Below are 12,617 nucleotides of genomic sequence, written 5' to 3'. Positions count from 1 at the left end.
AGATCGTTGCGAGTGGACGGGCCTTAAGATTACCTGCACTGCTTTTAGACCACTTAAGTTAACGCTCAAGATGGAAGAGGAATCTATGTTGAATACTTACGAAAGAGCTGGTGTTACTTCACACCAATTGAATGTAACCAGTATGAACATAACTTCGGCACCAGGAGGGGGAATCGGGCCACTGACAAAAATGGTTCAAATGGCTCTGAGCACTATGGGACTTAACATCTGTGGTCATCAGTCCCCTAGAACTTAGAACTACTTAAACCTAACTAACCTAAGGACATCACACACATCCATGCCCGAAGCAGAATCCGAACCTGCGGTCGGGCGGTCCCAGACTGAAGCGCCTAGAACCGCTCGGCCGCACAGGCCGGCTACTGTAAACCTCAATACATGTTATAATACACTTCACGTAGGCTGTGTATTCCTAAGTGTCATCTAGGCTCTAACCAGACAGAATGAATGGCACAAGGCAAGATCGTTTAAAGCGTACGTTAAATGGTAATAACTGCTTTTCTTAATTCTAACTGTACCGTAAAATTCAATACTTGTTGTAATGGACATGTAAGAAAGGAGCGGGCGAAATCGTACAGAAAAGTAAGGGGAGGAAAGTTATGATGCATCAAAGAATCTGAAACGTTGTTGGGAAAGGAAAGCAAGCTCTGTGATTGCCAAGTGAAGTGTCGGAATAGATACAGTATGTTAGTTTTTTCTGTAGCCAACTACAGCTCGGAAATCGACATGGAAGCTATTGCAAATAATGCTCGACAATCTGATTTGATCCATTATAAATGGTTTTTGAGAGCCTGCGACTGTGAAAAAATAGGTTTATTTATAAATAAACCTTCTGCTACCAGTCACGATTTTTCTTTATTTAATCCTCGCACGACGCGTTTAGGCAAACGATTTCCATTTTCAAGTGCGTTTTCTGTGCGTATTAAGCCATTTCTATTGATGTTGTCAATGTGTGAGACTCTGCTTGAGTTCGTTGACATAAGTTTTCTAATGGTCCATTTGTGCAGGGTCTCCGACACAGTAAACACCACACACAACTTGTACACATATTTTCGATTTGTAAAGTGTACAACAAAATCATATGCAGGTGGTTTTAAGTATCATTCTCGATTTTTTTCAAAAACTGTACCCTAACTAACGGGGTAAATACATGTTATATACTGGCGTGCTAATTTTTTTGACTCAACAAATCCTATGCAACTCTTTGGTTTGTAAAAGAGGCACAAAAATCCATTTACAACCTGCTGGGGCCGGCCGTTGTGGCCGGGCGGTTCTAGGCCCTTCAGTCTGGAACCGCGCGACCGCTACGGTCGCAGGTTCGAATCCTGCCTCGGACATGTATGTGTGTGATGTCCTTAGGTTAGTGAGGTTTAAGTAGTTCTAAGTTGTAGGGGACTGATGACCTCAGGTGTTAAGTCCCATAGTGTTCAGAGCCATTTGAACCATTTAACCTGCTGGACTTATATAGTAATTTATCGACCTTAATCTTGAATTGTGTAAGTGAAGTATTACCTAGCAGATGTGAGGCACTTTATCATTGGTACTCCAAACTGTACAAAGTCTTCCCGATAAGTGTTCTAAGGAACGTCTACTTGACCGACTGTATAAATAGACGCCGAAAAGCTAACTTGTCATTTCATTTCAAGATGAAACTTGTGCTTGCTTGTCTCCTACTCGCAGCGACGGCCGTCCAGGTGAGTCATCACGTGACGAACGTGTCTCTTGTTAACGAGATAGAAAACTGTACAGAATTCTAGGCTGTATGACTGTGCTATCAAAACCAGCTTAGATTACTCCTCGTTGTGACGTCACGAGCGTACCTGATGCCTCCTCGTCCTAAACAGCATACAAGTATCTACCATGCCAAAAAGCTTCAATCCATCCGCCTACATGAAGGGATATTGCGAAAGTGCTTGCTTTAGTTACTAAACCACAGAGTGGCGCAAGATTTAAAACATTTCGAAGGCCGAGAAGCACTGCTGGCATCTATCCACAGTTATCTGTAGGCTTCGGGTTATCTGTAGCCTTCGGTATCTCTTGAACGAAGAGACTGGTAAGAGTGTCAAGGTTGTTGAAAAAACATTGTTGTGAAATGTAAAAAGTTTGTAGTGTTATAGGCAGTAAGTCGCAACTGACCGTAAATGCCGGCCGCAGTAGCCGAGCCGTTCTAGACGCTTGAGTTTGGAACCGGGCGACCGCTAGGGTCGCAGGTTCGAATCCTGCCTCGGGCATGGATGTGTGTGATGTCCTTAGGTTAGTTAGGTTTAAGTAGTTCTAAGTTCTAGGAGACTGATGACCTCAACTGTTAAATCCCATAGTGCTCAGAGCCATTTGAACCATTTTTTGACCGTAAATTTAACTAAATGCGAAGAAAGAGAGTAAACATCATCGAATCATTTGAGTACAATAATGAACCGACAGAGCCAGTTAGAGTGAGCAATGCTCATTTAATGCTACAACACTAGTTAACAGTGCTAAGTTACAGCCGAGCGTACGGAAAAGGCATGCCACGACATCTGTCTGAACCTGCATGAATTCTGTCAGAGTAGACATCCGCCGTAAATGGTCTCAGTAGTTTAACATTAATTACGTTCATGAAGAAGAAAAATTCACATGAACAGCTTCAGTATTGGCAGATGTGACGAACAGTTTCCTTCTTCGAACAAAATTATTCCAATGCTCAAGATATAAATGTCAAATATAGCCTATGTTCGGTTGTGAAGAATACTTTCGTTTTCATTTCGCTTCCGTGTATCCGAATACCACATTAGAGAAATTCCAGACTACTGACAGGCCGAATTTGGGGATTACATCCCTCCAGTATTCTCCACACCTATAAAATCTTGATCCGAGCCATCCTCTGTTATGCCAGGGTTGCATGGATATCCGCCCCACCCAAGTTCTGTAAGTCCCTAGAGCTCCCCGAACGCCGTGCACTCCATCTCGCTTTCTGCATCCGTTTACTTTTCTCCAAGTGGATCCTCTACCATCTAATCAAATTCCCACCCCTCCTTACTCACATCGAGCACCTCTGCATCTCTTACACTATCTGCAAACTAGATTCCAATCATCACCAACCCTTGTATGCTTCCGTGCCTATCCTCACATTTACACACACACACACACACCATATCCTATGTCAACGCAACTTCAACCAACTCCCTCTCCCAGACAATGAGATCCGACAGGGCATTTATTTCTCCTACCAAGTTGAACAATTCGCCATCTATCCCACGCCATGTCAGGTCTCCTCTTTTCTTTTCCCCTCTACACCCACCTGTGTCCCTTCTTGGGCCACTACCTTCCCTACACACCATTGCTCCTCCTCATCCCCTGTCCTTCCACTGTCTGCTTCCCACTATCCGCTTTCCCTTTTGCATATCATCCCCATAGTTCCCCCCCCCCCCCCCCAACAGACCACTGTCTCCTTACCCCCCCCCCCCTTCCCGCCCCTGCCGCCCGACTTCTCTCTTGAACCTCTATGGAACATACTCTCTCCTCCCTGGATACTGTTTCACGTAGCCAAACTCCTTCAGACGTTAAGTGAAAGTGGAATGCTCCACTGTTTCTTTCGTAGAAGAATTTCACATCATCGCAACGGTGATCTTAAATTGTACATGTTTTTCGGCGTTTTAGCTGTTTCAATCTTTTTAACTAAAAACTTAAACAGTCCTCACACTTTTATTCTTCTGTCACCTTCATTATTTTTTTATGAATACTCTCGGTTGAAAAGCCGAGTATTGTATCTCTGACAGGCCACCTCCCGCCCGTAGGGGCATGGAGAATGAAATAACAGTAAATAAAAAAAGAAAGATAGTAATCTTATTAATATGAAACACTTAAAAACATTGGAAAGCATGCTTAAACATAAATGAAACGACTAAGTGCCCCAATGTTGCCAAAGGTCTGCTCGATTATAGTTAACTTCCAGTATTGTCGACAGCCTTTTGCACTCCAGGAATGAAAGCTGTAACCAGTGCTACCAGGTGTCATGGATCCTCTCTCGCCGGATGAAGTATACAGGTTCCTTTTGGAAGGAACCATTTCGAATTCGCCCTTTACCGCTTTAGGTAGCAGAAAACCTAAAAATGGATGGCCAAACTGTTTCAAATATCACTCCTGCCAAAAGCGAATCCAGTGTGCGAACCATAGGACATCGGTTTCTGTTAAATTTTGTTATGTTACATATCCAGCTTTAGTATCAAAATCAATGATTATATCAGTAATGGCATCAAACAACGACACGAAAGAGTTACAGTAAACGGAACGAAACTATGAAGAGATGGAAAAACTACTTCATAGTGGATACAACATGCTCTTTTTGTCGATTTCAAGTCATTGACTTACTACTGTACATCCCGTTGGTTGTATTGCGTTTGTCATTTTGTTTTTTTAGTTACGTCTGTCTGTATGTTACAGTTCTCACATTGTTATATGATATTTGCATTTCTGTTCTTTGACTATCGTTGTACTTATTGTATGATGTACGGTGTTTGCCCTTTAATGTTTTGTCATAATGTTGCTGTATAGTGCTGTTTATAATTCTGCTCAAATGTCAGTGTCATCATTGCCGTCGACTGACTGGTGTTTGTCTAATTGCGCTTTTATTTTACTGTAACAGTCTGTTTATGTGTTAACTTCGTAATTTTGTGTTATTCTCCTTTTTGGCAATTATGTTTCTTTGGCACTTTATAACCGTTTTAGCTGTATGCTCATTATAACCCAAAACCAAAGTAAAGAAATTTTAAAAAATCATTCACGTAAGGTACAAGTTCACTCGTTTAATCTTCTAAGGTTTGCAGTGTAGTGCTGTCCACTAATAAAAACTACTTTACATGCCAAAATAAAATATCTCCTACAGTAGTATTAGCAAAAATTATTCACCACCGTATTCAACCCATGCTCTTCTAACCTTGAACAGTTCATCTTGCACACGTGTTACAAAACTGTACATGTCACCGATACCACACGATTGACAATGTTTCACTAACGGCTAGAAGTAATATGTTATGTGTGTTCACTACAAATGGAGAAAAGATAAGTAAATAGTTATCTAAAACGTAACATTCATAAAACTATCTCATCGACTGTAGGAGTATGTAGTTTAACTTGGGGAATACTGTACGTTTCATATTCAAAAGAAATCTTCGAACATCCACAGTTATTTCAGTTAAACGAAGCAGTTATCCAGTACACGACTCCATTACCAATTATCACCTTATCACATTCTCTCACATTTAGTTTTTGGCGAGTTCAACTTCAAATACATGTCACTAAGAAAATTTGGTGGCATGTTGTCAAAACCTTAGAGTTGTGCTGTTCTTACGGTCAAAAATCGTGTTGAAGAAAAGCACTGTATGCAATAATGGAACTAAAACAACGATTCATGTTTGAAATAAAAAAAATGGATGTCAGTGTTGCATGGAAAATTCTGTATTGTTGTCGATAAGTCGAAGTTTGTTTTAGAACGATTGATACTATATCTAGTAACAGAGAAAACGATGAACAGCAACTCAAGCAACAACTGCAAAATTTACATAACAGTGTTGTATCCTCGATTAACATAACACAGATGAGCCAAAAGAACTCGACACAATCCCGAGGAGGAAAAACCAGAGATACTGCGACATGGACATAAACATTTCGATACGGAATGAAAATAATGCAGTAGTTAACTTACAAGGGTAAATAAATTACTTAACGCAATAATACCAAAATTATGTATATTTTCACTGCTCACTTCGCTCTGGTGACTCTGCTTTGAAATACTCTTTTAAGCAGATTCAGAAGGATGTAGGTTGCAGTAGGTACTGGGAGATGAAGAAGCTTGCACAGGATAGAGTAGCATGGAGAGCTGCATCAAACCAGTCTCAGGACTGAAGACCACAACAACAACATATGTGATAGACTACAATAAGGATTAAGATACGATGGCGTGTCAGACAGCCACGGCTTGAAAAGTTGCTAGCTTTGCCCAGAAAGAATGGAGTCTAAGTTTCGAAAGTACTCCTGAAACCTCCCTTTTCCTAGTGGCCTACTGGATTTCGATATGATCGCTTATGCCTAATGAAATCTTTCAATGAGTAAGGCTATCGTTCTCGAAGGAAAGTAATACCTGTACAACAGACACTTCTGAAGGAAGAATCTATTCTAAACCTATTCTAAATACTGAAGATAATTTTGAAATGGATAGAATATAGTGCAATCGCTCAAGAACCACACAGACTGCAAAAGGGTATCACGTAATGTTTAATACACAGAAAATACTGTTAATGCAAGAAAACTAATTAGCTAAAAAGGGGTAACTAAACGGTCGCCAGACCACTAGGGCAATGAATCTGCAGAATGTTAAGAAAGGTAATGGCAAAGAAATTTAAGCAAATAATTGCTAGCGTGGCAACAGAAGGTTCTTAGCTTTTCCACAACACAGCAGTTCATGAGAAAATAAATGAATCATAAAGTACTGAGTTTGCAGTTCCTTAATCTGAAATATCAAATCTTGAAAACACAGTTAGATGAAGTTACTGGTTAAACAAATGACTGCCTTAACTTGAACTTCGTTATGTAAAAAATTACCTTCAGTAGCCTCAGTGTAACGTTATGCAAAATTCAAAAAAAGGCAAGGTATTTACTTTCGATTACTGAAATATTAAGCTAAATACAGAATAAATGAAATTTAGTACCGTTAATTTGTGCTGTATCTTTAGTTATTAGTTTTGCCAGTGTAATTTTACGTTACTTCAAGTGAGTGAAGTTAATATTCGAAACTGTAAATTAGTTAAGGGCCTGTTATGCAATACAAGACTGAACAGTTACTCAGGCAGAAAATTTAGACTGAAATTGGTCATTAACAAACAAACAAAACTTGCAATAAACAGTTAACCAATTTTCATATTTTTACGACACACAGTGACTGCGTGGAAAGGAAGGAACTCCGGTCGATAATAATGTCTGAGGACAGTGACAAAACTGGAATCCTACAAGTTTTAACTATTGCAGATTACTATTCAAGTTAGGCACACTTTGTGAAAGAAATGCCACTGGGTAATGCTTCTAGAGTGTCAGTTACATTTTTCCACTTTACAGTCTTACAATGTAGATTTGCGTTGACGAAGAATCTACCTGACGACAATGCTGAGCTCCCACTGTTGCTGCTGTTGGTTGAGAACCACGCGTCGTCTCCAGAGCCACGGATAGTTATGGGACAGGCAATAGTTACAACTGGAGCTTCCTCCACCTGTCCACTGCTACCCAGCTAACAATAATCGCGGCTTAACGAATTAGGTGCGCCTACACTGTTGATTATAGCTGCACACCGCGTCCGCGGAAGCGCGCAGCAGAAACTTCCGCACTCTTTCATGACTCAAGCTAATGTGCTTTCTATCTGCTCGCAGCGAAAAGAAGTCCATACACAAAGATGAACAATGGCACAGCTACTGCCATTTCATCGTTGCTATGGATACATTGAAATAAAGTTCCCTTGGCTATTGCCCAGCAATTTACAATATATATATATATATATATATATATATATATATATATATATATATATATATATATATATATATATGCTATTACGTACATTACATATTAAATATAGTTTTGTAACAAAGCGTACAGTTGCATAATTAGAGGTACAAGTTATCGCCGGATATTACACGCTGAAAAATTTTGGATGTTGCAGAAGGTACTTTATCTGCATTTCCGGTGTTACACAGCTTTATTCGACGTATCCTCCCGCCTGCATTCACCAAATTGATGCATTTGTTACAGTGTTAATGCCGTCTGCTCAAAAATAAATGTGTTGCAAAATCATACCAATTCTCAGCAGCACGTCAGAATGACGACCCTTCGATATTTCTTCAGGTTAGGAAACAGATAGTAGTATGAAGGAGTCAGGTCAGGTGAATAGAGAAGGTGGTCGACCATTTAGGAACGCAGGATCCCGGTTTGTCACTCACAATTTCCGATGTGTGCGAGTGACCCTCTACTGCAAGAAAAAAATCAAACGAGGATTTCCTTGCCATTTCTTCTTAATTGCCTCCTTTATCTGGTCGAGGAGGCTGGCGTTATATTCCCTGGTTACTCTACTTTCTTGGAGCGAGTAGTCCGTTGTCCGAATTCCGATTTTTTCCCAGAAAACTGACGCCACGACCTTTTTGGCATGAATATATTTTTTGTATGCTGCTATGCAGCTATACATTGTATAAAATGCATATAATGATAGTCCATCCCACCTCCTTTTGCTGTATATGGTTTTTATTTATCGCTGTCCGCCTCCGTCGCTGAGTGGTTAGCGCGGCTGACTGGCACGCGGGGGCCTTGGTTTGATTCCCGGTCGGGTCGGAGATTTTACCCGCTCACGAACTGGATATTGTGTTGTCTACATCATTATTTCACTACCACTGACGCGAAAGTCGCCGAACTGCCGTCAAATAATAATATTTGTCTAGGTAGCCGATCAGCCCCATATGGGGTCTCCCGCCGTATTTAGCACAGGCAACGGCCTTGCCGCTGTGGATACATCGGTTCCCGTCAGATCACCGAGGTTAAGCGTTGTTGGGATTGGCCAGCACTTGGATGGGTACTCATCTGGGCCGCCATGCGCTGTTGCCATTTTTCGGGGTGCACTCAGCCAATTGAGGAGCTACTCGACCGAACAGTAGCGTCTCCGGTCAAAGAAAACAATCATAGCGACCGTGAGAGCAGTGTGCTGACCACACGCCCCTCCTATCAGCATCCTCAGTTAAGGATCACACGGCGGTCGGACGGTCCCGATGGCCCACTTGTGGCCTGCAGACGGAGTGCTTTATTTAACACTACCGGTCTCGAGCATGGCTCATTTTCAAGCGGTACGCAGCAAGACCGCAAATGCTATTTTTCAGATAGGATGTACTTTTGTTTTGTGATAAGGGGCGATCAACATGTATTCGTCTGAGGACGTTGCTGCAGCGTATATGAAGTGTAGCGGAATTAAGCACCGAAATGTAAGCAATGGGTTAGTGTGGTTTTAGTGTCTTTGAGTCGAGTGTGCGGTAAAAATGGAAACGTCAACTACGGCGACGTTATTACCAATTGTGACCAAACAGGACAAACATGGTGTTATTCTTTCCTTGGCTGACGAAGGATAAACACCAGTTGGTATCCATCGGAGAATGAACACGTATGGGGCAGCAAGTCTATCTAAAACCATCATTTTGGAACAGTGCGACAAATTCCGTGCTCACAGTGGTTCAACGCAACACGTCGGTCAATCCGGGATGGATCAGGAATTACGTCTACTCAAGTGGAGAACACTCCAGCACATGCCATGTAGTCCTGATCTCTCCCCATGCCATTATCACGCTGAAGGTCCCTAAAAAAGGCCTTTAAGGATCGACAAGTCCTGTCGGACGAGGACGTGCAGCAGACGTTCACAGACTTCCTCACGCAGCAGGACGCGGCGTTTTATCAAATAAGTATCTTCAACCTGGTACGACGGTGGGACGATTGCCCCAGTGTGTAGCGTTGCTCTTGGGAGGGGGGGGGGGGGGGGGGGGGGGCAAAAAGAAAAAGAATTGTTTTTTTATAAGGCCAAAAAGTGAATATTTTGGTGGGCCACTTGGCAACAGAATCAGGGACAGATTACACTATTATAATAACATACGTTGAGCATTAAATACCTGAATAAGAGAAACATTAGCATTTCTGTGCATTTTTATATTCGCGATGTAGTCATACCCGGAACAACACGACGGGACCAGAAGATTTATGGCCCTTAAAAGAAATGCAACACTACACAATTTTAAAAAATGGCTCAGAAATAATAGGAAAACGATAATGTTCCTTCTGCTTCATGTTGCGTTCGGCCCATCAGCGTGATCGTAATTTCTGGTGATGAACTAACACAAAACAATTATCAATTGAGTGAATGAGGAGATGGAAATCAGCAAGGTTAATTTACTAAAATAAGCACACTTATCTGTAACACTTTTTTTTAATGCTACGTACCTTTTCATATTAAATTACAATAGATGATCATTGTGGTTAAATAATTCACACATAACTGTCAAAATGTCCTCTTGATGCTGTCTGTTCGTAACAGTTACAAGACACTACATGTTTTCTGTTTGGAAAAAAAAGAACAATTAGCATATTCACTCAATATTTTCACATAAAATATAAAATACAATTGCGGAACGCAGCAAGTCAGCGTCCGACTTTCATAGAATACAAACAGTAAAAGGTGAGGCGCCAAAAGCCTCATTTGTCTTCAAACAACAGAATTCTTTTTATACCATTAATCGATACATGTACATAGAGATTTACAGGCACCGCGCAAGAACGGCTGCTGTGCGATGGTTCATTTCCTTTACTTTACAATTGTTCGATAACTTAGGCCATCAGGCGTTTACTATTGAGCGTATATTAATGTTTGTGCGGCGAAAATTACTAATATTACAAGTGCTCACCGCGATTTCGCCTGATTGGTTTACCGATTCTGCTCTGTTGGCCTACAAACGGAAACTTTCTAAAAGTCCCTTACATATTTGTACATGTTCCTTATATTACAGCGGCTATATACAAATATAACAAATAAGTACATCCTATTAGAAAAACAGTGTTTACGACTTACTGCGTATGGACCAGGACGATGACTTAGAATGGCAAGATAAGTAAAGTTAAATAAAAACGTTAAAAATTTTATTGAGCTCGTATCAGCATAAAATCTGCGTGAGCTAAGAAATGAGAACAAAACGAAAGTAAACACTCTCCAAGTTGAAGTGGAAAGCGGTGCAGAGACAGGTATGCGATCACGAGCATGTGTAATATTACAAGCCAATAGGCAGTGTAGCGAACCTACATAATCACCAGAGTAAGTAAATCGCCATGTAGGTACTCGAGAGATCTAATAATGCGCCGAGTGGCGGCGCTGGGAGCGGAATAGAAGTACATAGACATACGTTTAATAAAATAGAGGGGGAAACGGGTAAAATAAATACAAATAACATCATAAAGAATACACAGGTTGGATTTTGGATATCCAGTGGTAATGGTACACGTAAAACTAAAACTAATTACAATGCTTAAAGAGAAAGGGTAATATAGAAAAGTGGAATATATGAATGTACACTAAATCGCCAAAGAAACTGACATAGGCAAATGTATTCAAATACAGAGATCGTATGTAAACAGGCAGAATCGGCGCTGCGGTCGGCAACGCTTAAATAAGACAAGTATCTGGCGCAGTTGTTAGATCGCTTGTTGCTGCTACAGCGGCTGGTTATCAAGATGTGAGTGAGTTTCAACGTACGTTGTAGTAGGCGCACGAGCGATGCGATACAGCATCTCCGGGGTAGCAATGAAGTGGGGATTTTCCCGTACGATCACTTCACGAGCGTACCGTAAATATCAGGAATCCGGTAAAACATCAAATCTCCGACACCGCCGGTGCCGGAAAAAGATCTTGCAAGAACGGGACCAACGACCACTGAAGAGAATCGTTCAACTCATTCAACGTGACAGAAGTGTAACCCTTACGCAAATTGCTGCAGATGTCATTGCGGGGCAGTCAACAAGAGTCAGCGTGCGAACCATTCTCCGAAACATCGTCGATATCGGCGTTCGGAGCTGAAGGTCCACTCGCGTGCCCTTGTTGACCGGACAACACACTGCTTTACACCTCGCCTCGGCTCGTGGCTCTGAGCACTATGAACCGTAACATCTGAGGTCATCAGTCCCCTAGAATTTAGAACTACTTAAACCTAACTAACCTAAGGACATCACACACATCCATGCCCGAGGCAGGATTCGAACCTGCGACCGTAGCGGTTGCGCGGTTCCAGACTGAAGCGCCTAGAACCGCTCGCCCACCCCGGCCGCCCCATGGGCTCGTCAACACCGACATTGGACTATTGATGACTCGAAACATGTAGCCTGGGCGGACGAGTCTCATTTCAAACAGTGTAGAGCGCATGAACGTGTACGGCTAATGGAGACATCCACATGAATCCATGGACCCTGCATGTCAGTAGGGAACTGTTCAAGATGGTGGGCTCTGTAATGGTGTGGTGCGTGTGCAGTTGGAGTGATATGTGACCCCTGATACGTCTGGATACGACTCTGACAGGTGACACGTACGTAAGCATCCTATCTGATCACCTGCATCCATTCATGTCCAGTGTGCTTTCCGACGGACTTGAACAATTCCAGCAAGACATTGCGACAACTCACATTTCCAGAATTGCTTCAGCGTGTCTCCAGGAAGACTCTTCCGGTCTTAAACACTTCACTGGCCACCAAACTCCCCAGACATGAACATTATTGAGCGAATCTGGGATGCCTTGCAACGTGCTGTTCAGAAGAGATCTCCCCCCCCCCCCCTCGTACTGTTACGGGGTTGAGGCAGCCCTGCATGACTGGTGATGTCAATTCCTTCCAGCGCTACTTCAAATATTGGTCGAGTCCACGTCACGTCCTGTTGCGGCACTTCTCTGTGCTCACGAGGGCTACATGATATTGGGCAGGTGTACCAGTCATAAAGTAATCAAAATTAAATGCTCTGAGATTAGAGCTTAGGGCAGCATAAGAAAACCATTGAATAGTGAAGTTAAAATTTT

At 42.0% G+C, this 12,617-nt stretch overlaps 1 protein-coding gene across 1 annotated transcript in view; it reads left to right on the top strand.

Annotated features, from left to right (window-relative positions):
* The first annotated feature begins 1,655 nt into the window (after positions 1-1,655).
* Positions 1,656-12,617, top strand: part of LOC126326296 (brachyurin-like) — a 33,561-nt gene continuing 22,599 nt past the window's right edge. Inside the window, exon 1 of the mRNA XM_049995629.1 lies at positions 1,656-1,712. Coding sequence (XP_049851586.1) covers positions 1,665-1,712 — 48 coding nt within the window. The 5' untranslated portion in view covers positions 1,656-1,664. The remainder of the gene's footprint in view (positions 1,713-12,617) is intronic.

This window comes from Schistocerca gregaria, chromosome 2 (genome assembly GCF_023897955.1).
Source record: "Schistocerca gregaria isolate iqSchGreg1 chromosome 2, iqSchGreg1.2, whole genome shotgun sequence".
Classification (NCBI taxonomy): domain Eukaryota; kingdom Metazoa; phylum Arthropoda; class Insecta; order Orthoptera; family Acrididae; genus Schistocerca; species Schistocerca gregaria.
The sequence above is the reverse complement of the archived record's forward strand: the minus strand, read 5'-3'. Positions and strand labels throughout refer to the sequence as shown.